The sequence below is a fragment of the Entelurus aequoreus genome, linkage group LG11 (genome assembly GCF_033978785.1).
Source record: "Entelurus aequoreus isolate RoL-2023_Sb linkage group LG11, RoL_Eaeq_v1.1, whole genome shotgun sequence".
NCBI lineage: Eukaryota > Metazoa > Chordata > Actinopteri > Syngnathiformes > Syngnathidae > Entelurus > Entelurus aequoreus.
The window spans coordinates 28,031,918-28,047,853 of record NC_084741.1 but is presented as its reverse complement, the minus strand read 5'-3'; the positions used below and the strand labels follow the sequence as shown (position 1 = coordinate 28,047,853).

At 39.8% G+C, this 15,936-nt stretch overlaps 1 protein-coding gene and 1 long non-coding RNA gene across 4 annotated transcripts in view; one reads left to right on the top strand and one right to left on the bottom strand.

The window, feature by feature from the left end:
- The window catches only part of tex10 (testis expressed 10), a 45,757-nt gene that overhangs the window by 10,937 nt on the left and 18,884 nt on the right, over nucleotides 1-15,936 (bottom strand). For all 3 annotated transcript variants that reach the window (XM_062062885.1, XM_062062883.1, XM_062062884.1), the window contains exons 5-11: nucleotides 14,640-14,852; nucleotides 14,215-14,467; nucleotides 14,037-14,143; nucleotides 11,155-11,402; nucleotides 10,867-11,002; nucleotides 10,586-10,755; nucleotides 7,327-7,504 (exon numbers count right to left, since the gene is read on the bottom strand). In XM_062062885.1, coding sequence (XP_061918869.1) covers nucleotides 7,327-7,504; nucleotides 10,586-10,755; nucleotides 10,867-11,002; nucleotides 11,155-11,402; nucleotides 14,037-14,143; nucleotides 14,215-14,467; nucleotides 14,640-14,852 — 1,305 coding nt within the window. The remainder of the gene's footprint in view (nucleotides 1-7,326; nucleotides 7,505-10,585; nucleotides 10,756-10,866; nucleotides 11,003-11,154; nucleotides 11,403-14,036; nucleotides 14,144-14,214; nucleotides 14,468-14,639; nucleotides 14,853-15,936) is intronic.
- Nucleotides 6,237-12,444, top strand: LOC133659952 (uncharacterized). The gene is made up of 3 exons (XR_009827746.1): nucleotides 6,237-7,671; nucleotides 8,071-8,168; nucleotides 10,559-12,444. It is a non-coding gene; the product is annotated as an uncharacterized LOC133659952 (long non-coding RNA).

Sequence of the window (15,936 nt, the reverse complement as noted above, 5' to 3'; positions counted from 1 at the left end):
CGTACAATTGACCACTAAATGGTAACACCCGAATAAGTTTTTCAACTTGTTTAAGTCGGGGTCCACTTAAATTGATTCATGATACAGATATATACTATCATATATACTATCATCATAATACAGTCATCACACAAGATAATCACAATGAATTATTTACATGATTTACAATCAGGGGCGTGGGGGGGGTAGGATATGGACATCAAGTAGTGGACACAGAGAGAGAGAGAGAGAGAGAGAGAGAGAGAGAGAGAGAGAGAGAGAGAGAGAGAGAGAGATCAGAAGGCATAAGAAAAGGTATCTGCATTTGTTTGTTTACATTTGATTATTAGCAATCCGGGAAGGGTGTTAGTTTAGGGTTGTAGCTGCCTGGAGGTGAACTTTTATGGCGGTTTTGAAGGAGGATAGAGATGCCCTTTCTTTTATACCTGTTGGGAGCGCATTCCACATTGATGTGGCATAGAAAGAGAATGAGTTAAGACCTTTGTTAGTTCGGAATCTGGGTTTAACGTGGTTAGTGGAGCTCCCCCTGGTGTTGTGGTTATGGCGGTCATTTACGTTAAGGAAGTAGTTTGACATGTACTTCGGTATCAGGGAGGTGTAGCGGATTTTATAGACTAGGCTCAGTGCAAGTTGTTTAACTCTGTCCTCCACCTTGAGCCAGCCCACTTTAGAGAAGTGGGTAGGAGTGAGGTGGGATCTGGGGTGGAGGTCTAGCAGTAACCTGACTAGCTTGTTCTGAGATGTTTGGAGTTTAGATTTGAGGGTTTTGGTGCTAGGGTACCAGGAGGTGCATGCGTAATCGAAAAAGGGTTGAACGAGAGTTCCCGCCAGAATCCACAAGGTGCTTTTGTTGACCAGAGAGGAGATTCTGTAGAGAAATCTCGTTCGTTGGTTAACCTTTTTGATTACCTTGGTTGCCATTTTATCACAGGAAAGGTTAGCCTCTAGAATGGAACCTAGGTAGGTGACCTCATCTTTCCTGGTGATAACAATGTCACCCACTTTTATGGTGAAGTCATTGACTTTCTTGAGGTTGATGTGGGACCCAAACAGGATGGATTCTGTTTTACCCAAGTGTATGGATAGCTTGTTGTCAGCGAGCCAGGTGCAAGTTCTACAGAGCTCAGCACTGAGGATTTTCTCCACCTGTGACTTGTCCTTGCCGCATACCAGCAGGGCCGAGTCATCCGCAAACAAAAACAATTCGCAGTCGCATGCCGATGACATGTCGTTTATGTATATTAGGAACAGTAAAGGTCCCAATATACTGCCTTGGGGGACTCCACAGCTTACTAAGAGAGGGGGGGGGGGGGACACAGTGCCGTTCACCTCTACCACCTGCTCCCTCCCCTCCAAGTAAGATTTCATCCAGCTCCATGAGTTTTTGTTAAATCCGATTGCTCTGAGCTTATCCAACTGTATAGCGTGGTTAACGGTGTGAGCAAGACAATGTGTTATTGCGTTAAAAAAACGTTCTTCAGTGTCCGCTCTTACAATAATGTCGCTACAGCTTGGTCATTATACAGGTTACGGAACGTTAAAGTATAGTTGGCGGTTTTTGGATACATTTGTGGAGTGATTTCGAGGCAGAATGACTAGCATTGCTAGCCGCATCTTACGAGTGTTTTTTTCTAATCTTTAGAATGCAAAACAAAAAAATGTCTGCCGCTGGCCTGCCCAGTGACACGGTGTGCCTGGTTCTGGGGGTCCTGTCGCTGGCCAGCCTAGCCTGCCTGCGTGCGTGCGTGCGTGGGGATGGTGGTCCCTTTTTCCCTGAGTACCGCGCCTGCTGTTTTGGGTTGGGCTCTCTGGGTGGCTGGAGCCGTACTCTGGCTCCCGCACACACTGGTAACCAAATATATTGTACATGCATATACACACACATACATACAAACTGAGGAAACCGGGTGAAACACGGCACACTGATAAATCGTAACCTCAATTTACCATAACAATCTACGAGGCTAACATAGACCACTCCTCCATTTATCGGCTTATTTTTTTCTGCTTATTCAAGTATTCATTACACGTATCTATTGTTGCATTTAAAGCAATGGTATTGTTTATAACAGAGGTAATTATAATAATTATTAATGATCAATAGTGTTGTTTCTATTAGTATTTGTATTGCTCCATTTGTAGTGTAATAATGTTCATTGTCATTTCTGTGTTATTAATATTTACTTCACTAACTGCTTCTTTGCTATCATTTTTTTTGTATCATATTCGTATGTATCGTATTTGCTGGTGTACTGTTCTTGTCTCTCTGTCTTATCCTTGTCTGGTCCCCACTATGTCCCCCTCGGTCTTCTTGTTTTTCTTTGTTTCATCCCCTCCAAACATTAAATAAATCCACTTAATAAAGTCAAATACAAATAAGGCAACAAGAGAAGTATCCCACACTTCTCTTTTGTAAAGCAATTTTGTACAGCAGATATGGGCATCTACATCAACAATATGATTTGCCTGAGTGGCTGTACAGGACAAAAAGGGTTCATTGAACACACCACAATTATGTGCATAAGATGCAAAAGTGAAACTTAAACATAACCTTGTCCAATGCTGCCACAAATAGATGTATTATTACCTTTCTTCTATCATCCATCCCGGTTCCCAAATATTGTGAGCTTTGATGACAGTATGACGTCTGTGTTGAGACAACAATGAAGTGTTCCATGCTGGGTTTGCCGCTCAGAGGAAATTAACCATTGTGCATTTTTGCAAAGTGGTGTACGTTGTGTCAACCTTATCATTGAACTTTGGCAGCAACATTTATTTAATCTGAATGACGTTTTATTTTATAACTGATGGAGTTAAATGGAAGAAAAACAATTTTCATTAAGGCCCAGACCATGATCCCTAGTGGTTGTGGCTCTAAACAACCGCATCAAGTGTTTATGCCACAGGCCGGGTCAGGTCTATTTCCAACCACAGCGAGACCACTTAATAAGGGTAAACGTCGCCATAGAACTAGAAGTTCAACTATACAATACACACTCCTCTGTCCTGGCTGGTCAGTACAATATGGCCGATGCGACAATACATTGATATCAATATTAGAGTAAGAAATTTACATTCCAAAGTCAGCTGCATACAGTCTGTCTTAATGTGAAAAGACTACCCTTCCAGTCACAAGTTAGCCCCTTGTTCCTCTCCACCTTGTTGTTCTGTACAAAAAGCACTGACTAAACAAGAGGACAAAGTGAATTTTCAACCTTCTGGTGCCGTAACAGTAATTTGTAAATCTGACACCAGGAGCACCAGAGACCTTTTATCCGATTATTAATCGATTAATCGAAGTAATAATAGACAGATTAATCGATTATCAAATTAGTTGTTAGTTGCAGCCCTAGTTGAAAGCAATTTTTGCTGTCCAACAGAAATTTATTTTAATGTCGCACCGGATATTAGCGCTGACGTCTAATTGCCTGACCGCGGGATGTTGTGAACGCGCACAGGAAAATAAAATGACGAATCTACGGTTGCGGCTTTGATACGGCTATTCTACGGGATCGGTTGACTTAAAGGGGAACACCACTTTTTTGGAATTTTGCTTAACGTTCACAATCATTATGAAACCCATGACGATGGATGTTTTTTTTTTTTTTTAATGCATTCTAAATATTAAGTAAATGTGATCAAAAGTCTGCTTACAATGGAGCTATGGAAGCCTTTCAATTCTGCCTTTAAAAGCCCCTAAAAGAACATCCAAACACCTCCATTAAAGTTTTATAAACACATATTGACATATGTAATGTAGTAACAGGTACATTTATAATAACATGTACGTATTTTGATCATTTTAGGCATACACGGCACATTAATTTCAGGAAGCGAGGATGATGTAAACACAGGGACACATGGAAGTGATCACGGCGCCGCAATAAATAGTTTGTCTGCGTTAGCGCTTATAATAACAATATCACTAATACTTGGTAAATATTCAAGACACAAAATGTAAATTGAGTATTGTTGGCACTTTTTGAATGGTTATCTGATTTTATGGGCGAAATAGAGGACCTCCCATTGGCTCCGCTGTAAGCAGACTTTTATTTACGTTTATTTAATATTTAGAAGGCATTAAAAATATATATAAATCCGCTGTCATGTCTTTCATAATTATTGTGAAAAATAGGCCTTTAAAGGCCTACTGAAACCCACTACTACCGACCACACAGTCTGATAGTTTATATATCAATGATGAAATCTTAACATTGCAACACATGCCAATACGGCTGGGTTAGATTAGTAAAGTGCAATTTTAAATTTCCCGCGGAATATTCTGCTGAAAACGTCTCGGTATGATGACGTTTGCGCGTGACGTCACGGATTGTGCGGACATATTGGGACACCATTGTGGCCAGCTATTAAGTCGTCTGTTTTCCACAGTATTCTGGACATCTGTGTTGGTGAATCTTTTGCAATTTGTTTAATGAACAATGAAGACAGCAAAGAAGAAAGCTGTAGGTGGGATCGGTGTATTTATGTATTATGTATTATATCGGTGGACTTTGAGTTGGATAGCAGACGCGCTACCGTGAGTACGCAGCTTTGGCTTCCAAACATTTGATCGCTTGCCCGTACGTGTGTGCCGCTATGTGCATGTCACGTACGTAACTTTGGGGAAATATATGTGCTGTATGAACTTTACGGATGTGAACGGTACTTTGGGCTGTGGGATTGAGTGTGTTGTGCGGGTGTTTGAGTTGTATTGGTGGGTTATATGGACGGGAGGGGGGAGGTGTTTGTTATGCGGATTAATTTGTGGCATATTAAATATGAGCCTGGTTGTGTTGTGGCTAATAGAGTATATATATGTCTTGTGTTTATTTACTGTTTTAGTCATTCCCAGCTGAATATCAGGTCCCACCCGCCTCTCACAGCATCTTCCCTATCAGAATCGCTTCCACTGCCCTCTAATCTTTCACTCTCACTTTCCTCATCCACGAATCTTTCATCCTCGCTCAAATTAATGGGGTAATCGTCGCTTTCTCGGTCCGAATCGCTCTCGCTGCTGGTAGCCATGATTGTAAACAATGTGCAGATGTGAGGAGCTCCACAACCTGTGACGTCACGCTACTACCGGTACAGGCAAGGCTTTTTTATCAGCGACCAAAAGTTGCGAACTTTATCGTCGATGTTCTCTACTAAATCCTTTCAGCAAAAATATGGCAATATCGCGAAATGATCAAGTATGACACATAGAATGGACCTGCTATCCCTGTTTAAATAAGAACATTTCATTTCATTAGGCCTTTACATCCCTTCATTGCTATGAGTCAGTCATATCGTCAAAGTATTTCACTTTTTACACTTAAGTACAGTATAATGACCAGCATGATGCTCAATACCTTTTTTTGCACGAAGAGTAGTGGAAGAGTGCATAGTGTTATTTGTTGGTGGTTTACTTGTTGTTACACTTGAATAGCGAAATGTTACATGAAACCTCACCTGTACATATGATAAAGGTTTAATAACCAAATCATTTCAATTGTTTTCTAAGGAGGAAAAGTTGTAAAGCTAACTAAGTAGATAAAACAACATGGAAGATGAGCTCAGATGTTTACAGCAATAATAATTTAATGTTCCTCTTATTAGTTATTGCCAGCTTGTAGGGATTGTTTTGCCATCTATCAACTTCTGCCGATTTTTGTAAAAAAGTATGCGATCGCCATTGTCGATCATTGCATCTTAATGCCGATAAAACACTGATCCCATGTGGCTGACACTGTATTCATTTTTAGTCCGCCGGCTGACAGGGCTGTGTGTCTCCATACACAGTGTGGCGCCGCTGCCCTGAGCTAATAATAATCACCTCCATTGTAGCAAATAAACTGCATTTCTTAGTATCTTAAGTATCAATATCATGTAACCTTATCACTGGAGGACGAGGCTCAACATGTTACCCACCAATAGCGAACCAGGAGCAGGCTTGCTAAGCTTAGCCAGCTTTAAACAACAGAAGAAATAAGTGTTTAGGAAATTGTAAGAAGTGTAGATGGAACCAAGTTACAGTAGAAAGTTAGCAGATATTAACAGGAAATTAATAAATAGAATAATTGGAGTTAGATGCTGACACACCAACAACTGTTGGTGAGTCAGCATTGCCACAGTCAGGACACGACATGTAGGACGAGGTCCGATCCATTCATCCATATATTGGTGGTGTTGATACCAAGAGTAGTATCAGTTTATGATTGATACTACAGTATTAGGTTGAGCGTCCTGGGTATGACGTTAAACTACATCCAGGCATGAGATGGGAGGTTGTGTGTGGGGTTAGTGAGTCCCAACTAACGTCTATAAAATGCACACAAAGAACCGTTTGCACCTTCTCTTGTGACTGGCGGGCGGTCAGCGCCATAAAGCTGAGCGGGTCCTTGGGTAATTGGGGCGCGGACAACCAACAGGACAGACTAAGTTCAACAGCCCAGTAAGGCAATTAGTCTAGGAGAAGGATCTCTGATGTAAAATACCCCTTCCAACCCGCACCAAGCCAGCGTGGAAGGTGTAGGCTAATAACCAGCATGAAGAGTACACCAAGAGAGATCATTCACTATGGCAGAAACATGCTGAGGCTTTCGTCCAGCAGTGGACTGACAACGGCTGATGATGATGATTAGGTCGATATTTATATTTTCTCAAAATAATTGTTTTTGTTATTGTTACAAACTCAGTGTCCAAATGATTTAGAAAAAGTAGTAGTTTTTGCTTGAATTTAGTTATTGTGTACTATTCACTTTGTTTTGATCAAATATTGTATGTCATAAAAAAGAATAAGGAAGTAGTTTAAATAATGTGCTGACATTGTTTAACTGTGAATAGCACTAGAAAATAGATTCACATCCACAATTCTAATTCATTCAGAATCTAAATAGATTCATACTTTAAAAAAAAAAAAAATTTGAAATTCAACTACTTTTGAAAATATGTTTTGAGGCCATCTCCATGAAACTAGAGGGAGCTTTTCCAATATGTAACCTGTTTGGAAAAATGTTCATTATAATTGTTATACAAAATAACATATTGCAAAAATTGGTTTGAATCCAGGATCTAGTCGGACTCGATTCGTCACAACATGAATCGGAATCGGATCGCATCGTTAGGTGCCCAAAGATTCACTCCCTTGTCACTCACCATAAATCAATTAAAAAAAATATCAGTTAATACACGTGAAGGTTATTGGTATCGGCCGATCTCACTCATGAATGGTCGGTATCGGAATCAGCAGCATAAAACCCGCTTGTTTGGCATCTACAAACTGACCATGTGTTGTAGTTTTCAACTTGCAACATGGTTGATGCACTGTGGCGATATGGAGCTCACCTCAGGTGTACAATACGAATCATAGAGCCAGCGAGGACAGCAGAGATTCTCCCAGCGTTGCAGCAGCCGCTCAGATTGGCCAGAAGAGCGCGGGACATCTTGGGGAGGAAGTAGAGCAGCTGCACCAGGCGCTGCTGGGACTCTGCTGGCAAAAGAACCACAGCGCCTTCCTGTGGATCTTCAGGGAGACAAGAATTGTGTGTCAAAGGGACATCATGCAATACAAGAAAACACTTTGTCGTGGTGACTGCCGTAGCCACCCGGATAGCGTGTGTGTGTGTGTGTGTCTTTCTCTGACGCACATGCTGATGTCAGCTGCCCATGGACAAAAGGACTCTTGTGATGGTAAATTGTCAGAAGTTTCTATCAAGACTCTTGACTTTCCCCTCCTCGTCACACAGCTATCTGATTGAGGCAAATCTGCCTGTTCTTTTTAAAAGCAGCAGATTCCTAAAAACAACAGTGTGCTCCTTGCATTAAGAGGATCTTTATTTAAAAAAATTTTTTTGCAGCTGGTGCGAAACAAAAGCAAAAGTTGTTGTTCCTCGCCTGGGCAAAAATAAGATAAACTGGAACTTTTATACTGAGAGGGATTTTTTTTATGCAGCGAAAACTTCTGAAGGAACGCTCTTTATTAGGGATAGGCGATAAAATTATATCAATACATACCGTGATAGACATGTAATCGATATCAATAAAAAATGCATTCAAAAACGTTTGATCATTATTTTTCTCCTTCGTCAGAAGAAACTGGAAGTTGCGAAGGCACTCGCTCTCTTGCAACAGAGCAACGCAGGAAGTGATCACTGATCAGTGGGAGTGACACACTAACAGCCAATCAGGTAACAGTATTAACTATCATGTTTGGCTGTGCTATCTTGTTGTCTCACTGTTGATTCTTTCCATGGAGTGAGAAGAGAAACTAAAAAGGATAGCGAAGAAATTGTGTATCACCTTCACAGTATGGCAGTTTTTTATTTTATTTTTTTAACGGACAGTAGGTGGTCTGTAAATTTTGCAAGGTGCTCGTCCCCACCAAGACCGGTAATACCACACCAACTTAGCCGCACTCACTCTTTAGAGCACAGCCATAACTTCCTGGCACTAAATCTGCAGAAAATAATTATTTTTAGGTTTCTCTATGTTTACACTTTCACACTTTGCACTATTTTGTTACATTTTATTAAGCATTTCCTAATTATTCCTTATTTTTACACCTTCATTTTAAGAGGTTATTGTTAAGTGTCCAATGTGATTTTAGTATTTCATTTACACTGATTGTTTTCCATGCTTGTGCTGACTTTTCTTTTCTTTCAGTCTTGATAGCTGATGGGATTATAATCAGAGGAAGGTTACATTTCTAAGAAAAATGTTTACATTTAATATATTAGTCATTATTTTTGATTGGTCATGAAAAATATGAATAAGTATTGATTTTGACCACTCTTAAACACATATAACGCAATACAGTTTTCAGCCAAAATATTGCTGTGTAGTGCTAATTAAAACCTGCTGTCAGAGAAGATCAACAATGTTTGCTAGCAGTCTGCAATTAAGATGTTGAATGTGCCAGTCCTGTCTCTTGTAAAAAGTGTTTCCTTTGTTACAAATCCGCTGTTAAAACGGAACGTACTTCTTAGTTGTTTGAAATCGCCATGTAGAATGAAGTTAATACTACGGTAATTGCCTGCGCGTATTAGGAATTTTCTAAGTAAATTAGCATTGAGCTAATGCATTTTGTTTATGTTGCATTTCAGATAAACTATTTTCTACCTTATGTAAGTTAAATAGTAATTGACATGATTTATTTTTAGGAGCAAAATAAGAAGTAATTATACCTTTTAAGATTTGGCAAAGACTTGCATTGACCATATATACAAAACAAAAACAATGAGGGGAGGAGAATGAAAAAATGGAACACCCCAAATTTGGCACTGAGTTGCTTTTGGTATAAAATATGAAAACAGTAGGGGAAGACCCTTTTCTGTGCCCAAGTAAAGATTGTAAGCATGTTTCTTGTTAGGGATAGGTACCGAATTCTGTACTTTTGTAGGCCTCGACCAAATTCCATCGATACTACCGGGTATTGACTCACGTAAAATCAAAACGGTGACATGTGTTGATACCTTCGTAGCACGTGACGCCACGTCCTGTTGCAGACTAAACACGGGCTCGCGTAAACAAACACTAAAGCAGCACTCAGTGCGGACTCAGCCAAACTCCCTATTAGTAATGTTGCAATTTTCAACACAAACAAAGCAAGTACAGTGCCAGGTGCCTCAAAAAGGCCCAAAACATCATAAGAGACCCATCTCACTCTGGACATAAACTTTTTGAACTGTTGCCCTCGGGCAGGAGATACAGGACAATAAAATGCCGGACAAACAGACTTTTACCCGAGAGCAATAGTGTCGCTTAACACAAGACGACAATAATGACTGTGCATGTGAGCTGTGTGCATGCTATTTTTATGTATTTTATGTATTTTTATGTATTTATCTATGTTCTTATGGTTTTATGTGTTATGAATTTGCACTAAATTAGTTTTGCTTACAATTTCGTTGTACAATGTACAATGACAATAAAGATATATTCTATTCTATTCTATTCTAAGAATGCTTGGTAGAAAAAAACGGAACATAAAGTAAGGCGCCAATCTTCCCAAATGCGCTAGATTGATGCTATTTTTTTTACACACGATTTGCCATAGACAGGCAATTAGCTTTGGCGATTTTACATGGCCATTTCAACACCTCCAAAATGGGTAAAGGAAACTACAACCAAATGTAACAATCAAACAGCTGGTGTGTAATAAGGTCAATACGTACAGTATAAAGACTTTGTAGGTTGCAACGTAACACATCAAGCTTCCTGAAAAAAAGCTACTTCCTCGTTAGACAATATACCATACGGCCATCTAACGTCTTGGAAGTCAAATGACACTCAAATGTTATAATACAACAAGATATGACAAATGGACAACACAATTATTATAATCAGTTCACTTTAAAAAGGTACATTAAAAGATAACATTTAATTATTAAACAATTAACATTTATTAACACACACAAATGTACCGAAAATGAGTACCTTTGAGTACCGATATTGATTTAAAGGTATCGGGTTCAAATGTGAACAGTACCCATCCCTATTTCTTGTAGGTCAAGAACTTGTTTCTGAATCATGTGTCTAAGCATGTGCATGCTACAAGTTGCACTATTCATCTGTTTAGGACATTTGAGTATCAAGAAAGGCATACCATAGAGCTTGCAGGCATGCGTTTGGAGACTGGTGAGCAAGTCTTTGTTGCCCCTGGAGGCCGCAGCCTGGATGGACTGGATAAGCAAAGCTGATAGAGCCGGATTCCGGTGGCCCAGCTGTGCCAACTGTACAGGAAGTGAGGCCAGCCACTGACACAGCACCTTACTCCTTCAAACGAGGGATTTATAATGTTGTCAGCATTAAGCTATTCACTTGAACCAGTAGATGTCATTTAAGAAATGGATTTGTTTCTATCCTAAATGATAACAAGTAGGTTACCTGGCAATATGTGAATGTCCTTGTTCGTGAAGGTAGATTTTGCTGTAGAAAGACAGCAGAAGAGATCTGGTCTGTAGTGTCAGGTGCCTCTGTTGATAGTATGCATACGCTGCTGCAAACAGGTCCTCTGTCACTCCTGCAATCAAATAAAGAAACGCAAAATAAGTTAGCAAGTCTTTTCTTATAAGCGGCTATTATAGCAAGTTGCAACTGTTGCCAATTATAATAAACACAAACTAGCTCGTCACATGACATGATCCATGCTATAATTAGAGCGCCAACGCTCACTTTTGCTCTTTTGTGTGAGCACCATCTTCCACACAGTGCCAAGGAGCATGTGCAGCTGCCTGTAGCTGAGCTTCACATCGCCACCGAGGGTGTCTCGGACAAACGTCCTCAGAGGTGTCAGCCAGTCTCCGTCCGCGTCGCAGCCGACTCCCTGCCTCTGGCAGAGAGACACCATCACCTGGCAGAGTGTGATGTTTAGCGCCAGAGGATCCACGGTCACATCGGGGGCCGCTGGAGTCGGTTTACCCCTGGAGAGAAGAAAGTCGAGGGTTTCAGGATTTGGCTTTTATTCACCACCACAAATGATTGGGGGAAAAGCTATAGACTCCAAGCTTTAAGAGGCATTTAACATTTAGCCCACCACCAAGACATATTTGGAAAACCTAAAATAATATTTTTAAAGCAGGCTTCGCTACACATCTTAAAATAAAGCAGTCAGTTGCAGGTGTAGGAGCTGTGAGTTTGACCACGTTTTTCTCTAACGAACAGGCTGATATACCATGATGTGATGTTAGCATGTAGCTCATATAGCTATGCTAGTGTTGCTAATGTTTCTATCCTCCTGTCTCACTCCTTTGTTATGTTGTGTTATCTACCACGTTGGGAGCATTACAGTGTACTGCAAAGACTCTTTTAGGTTTAATACCTCCATACTTGTGTACTCTGTTACAAAGAAAAAACAGCTCTTATGCATTACGTTCTAACAACTTGTATGTTTTAACTGTTCCCCATGTACGGACTGAATTTGGCAAAAGAGTTTTTGGCATTGCTGCCCCTATGACATGGAATGCATTGCAGACGAAACTGAAACTCACTGAACTACTTCCATTTGGAGACTTCCATTCTGTCCTGAGGGACAGACAGCAAGAGACTTTTGCACAGTGCCTGTGTTTTTAAAAGGTGTAAATCTTTATTGTTTTACAGTTCTCTTTTATGTATTTTAAAATGTATGTCTTAACGTATTACTTTTTTGAAACTGCTCTGTGACATGTGCTGTTGACCGCTTGGCCAGGTCACCCTTGTGAAACAGATCTTGATCACAATGGGTTTCTTATCTGGTTAAATAAAGGATCTAGTGTTAAAAAAAGTAGATTAGGTACACAATTGCACTTATTTGAGACCCACACACATAAAACAGCATGTTCCAGGTCAGGGTTGTCCAAACTTTTTCCACTGTGGGCCGCACACTGAAAAATCAAAGCATGCGAGGGCCATTTTCATGTTTTTCATTTTCAAAACCAATACAATGTGTTAGCTTTTGTCTGTCTTGAACCTCAAGATGCAGAGACAACAGACGTAGTGTGAGTAAACAAGACTTTGATGTCAAAAACAAAGACAGGGAAGTGTGCACCTGGGAAGTGCACAGGAAAAACTAGCACAAGAAACACAAGTGTTGCCAATCAGGGACAGGTGAGGGAGACAGAGAGAAGGGTTTAGATGCAAACACTCAAAGTCGCGCCCACAGGGGTGACGACAACGGAACGGAACCGCGTCTTACACACTGTGGCGTTGACAACACGAGAGTGGACACTGGATTTGTAACGTGATCCAAGACGGCTGATGGTTGTTATTGTTTTGGTTGTTGAATGTAAGGCTGTTTATATGCAACACTAACCCTGACTTATTTTCAGCTCTATTTTTTTCATTTATTTCTGATTTCCGTATTGTCTCTCCAGCTCCACTTCCGCTGTCGTCACCCCTGTGGACGCGTCTTTAAGTTGGCACAGTTTAGAGTGGGCGCGTGACAGAGTGTCTGCGGTCGGCAGCTAGACGTGCTAGAGGCCAGAAGAATGGTGAAGGCAAACAGGAAGTAAAATGAAAATAAAAGCGCAGGAAAAAACTTTATACAAAAATAATGAAAGATACAAAATGAAGTTAGGCCTGACATGACAGGTCCTGAAAAAACCTTTAGGGCTCCGCTCAAGTTTGGTCCCGGGGTCCCGGTCATAAAAATGTTAAGAATAAGTCATTTATATTTTTAAATTTAACACTTAAATCTCGAGATCATCTTTAGGTTTATCAATCAATATCAAGTTTTTTTGTAGTTTTGTAATGTCAAAACCCTGTTTTTTTATGGCAAAAACAAGTCATACATGTTTTTATTTTTACTTTCAACAATTCTTTAGATCAACTTCAGATCTATCTGTCAATTATAAGTTTTTTCAGTTTCTTTTTTGTTTGTTTAAAGCCTTTTTTGGTTAAGAAAAGTGTTTATATGCATATTAAAAATCCATAAAATATGCACTATTTTCCCCAAAAAAATTCAAAGTGGAATATTTGATGTCAAGTAATTGCCTCAAATAGGTAAATAATTAATAACAACATTTATTTTAAATTATTAAAACCTTTTGAGAACCTTTTTGCAAAAAAAAGTCCCACTAAAATACTTGGCGATAAAAAGAGCCCCAAACATAAAAGTGTTAAAAATAAGCCATAATTTTTTTTTTTTTACTTTCAATGCTTAAGTCTTTCGATAAACTTCAGATCTATTTGTCGATCATAAGCTAAAGTATTTTTTTTAATTCCCTTTTTGTCATTTGAACAGCAAAAGCACAAAATATGCAATGTTTCTCCCAAAAAAATTTCAAAGTGTAATTTTGATGTGAAGTAATTGGAGCCTTGAATAGGTCAATAATTCTAAAAACACTGATTTTGAGTCATTATTATTTTTTGAACAACGACAGCTTTAAAGAAAAAAAATGTTGCTTTAAACTTTTTCCATTACATTTCACCTGTTTTCTCTTTAATTCCACTTTTTAATGTTTTTTTGTAATAGTATTTGGAGAATGTGCTGCAGGTCGTTATAAAAATTAGCTGCAGGCTTCAAATCGCCCCTAGACCACACTTTGAACACCCCTTCTAGGTAAAAAAGTACCTCTCACCTTTTGAGATTCCTTTTAAGTTTGGGTGTGTCCTGAAGACTGTAGGGAAAGTTTTTCATGAAGTACTGCTTGAAATCACCCAAGTATTCTTTACGGAACCATGCATCCTGCACATAAACAAAATAAATGTGGTCCTCCTTTCTTTAAACCCATGAGTCAACTGCTCTCCTCATCTCACCAGTGCATCTTGATGCTCCTGCTGCGGTGCCAACTTGCGGAGCAGTTGCACAATAGACAACACCTGGAACATTACGGACATGGCGTCCGGCCGCAGCAGGTGACCCCCGTCAGAGTTGTTGGCTGGAGAATTACTGGTGTTGGCCTCCACCCACACTTCCAGCAGGAGTGGGACAAGTGTGGCTGCGAAACTCTGGACAGCGTCAGCAGAGTTCAAACCTTCCCCTGCATCTCCACCATGTTCAGGTTCTGGTCTACACATAACATGAAATACCCAAAGGTGAGTTAGTTCATCTCTCAGCAAGCAACACAACTTTACGTGGGTATATTTAAGAGTAGTCAATGTACAGCTTGTGTACCAGTATGGATTTACTGTCCTACTCTACTCAACATTTCTACTGTTTGGCAGTTACTTCAGTATCATACCTGAGTTTAAAGGTTGAATGTGGCGTTGGTTTACTCCCAGAATGTTCATACACCTTGATTCCAATCTTGCTATTGCCGAGCTCGTCCCAGTCCAGATTAAGAGGTGTAATCCTGCTCTCTCCACTCAGACCAAAAAGTCCCTGAGCTGGGACGGACATGTCTCCTTCCTCCACTGGTCTTTCCTCAACGACTGCTTGAAGAAAACGTCCCAGCCTGAAGCCCAAACAAAATTAGGGGTCAAAGTAAGTGGGCCAGAATGCAACAAAACGCTAAATCCGATCTGTCACATTTGAGATTGACCAATATTTGGCATTTTTAAGTGTGTCGGCTTTTATTTTTTTACAATGACATCAGCAGATACAATATACAGTACAAGGCAACTGTTTGGACACATCTTCTCATTCAATGCGTTTTCTTTATTTTCATGACCATTTACATTATAGATTGTCATTGAAGGCATCAAAACTATGAATGAACACGTGGAGTTATGTATTTAACAAAAAAAGGTGAAATAACTGAGAACTGTTTTATATTCTAGTTTCTTCAAAATAGCCACCCTTTACTCTGATTACTTTTTTGCACACTCTTGGCATTCTCTCGATGAGCTTCAAGAGGTAGTCACCTGAAATGGTTTTCACTTCACAGGTGTGCTTGAAGCTCATTGAGAGAATGCCAAGAGTGTGCAAAGCAGTAATCAGAGCAAAGGGTGGCTATTTTGAAGAAACTAGTTGTTTTCAGTTATTTCACCTTTTTTTGTTAAGTACATAACTCCACAAGTGTTCATCCATAGTTTTGATGCCTTCAGTGACAATCTACATAGTAGATAGTAGTAGTAGTAAATAGTCATGAAAATAAAGAAAACTCATTGAATGGGGAGAAGGTGTGTCCAAACTTTTGGCCTGTACCGTATACACATTTGATACAAGTAATAATGAGTGAAGTAGACAGTAATAACCACTTCTCAAGCACAAGCTCTTTTGTCCTGCATGAAAAAAAGTTTCCTTTTTCTTGCAGCCCTTTGTTCTTTTAAAAAAAAAATCATTTAAGAATAAAAATGACTCTTGTTGTCAATAATTCTCCCCAAATATGTTATGATATCTGACAGAACATTTGTTCTTGTGCTCAGCTGCTTTCACCGCAGTGCTGATGCGGCCACAAACCCCTTTCTCTCCTACATTATGTCTCCTCTGCTTACCTGTCAAAACTTTCCTTTTTTGCCGGTAAATACAGTTTTTGTCCTTTACTGGTGTCTTCCCGGTTCCATTGTTTGTTTTCGCTACTGCGGCGACAACTTAAC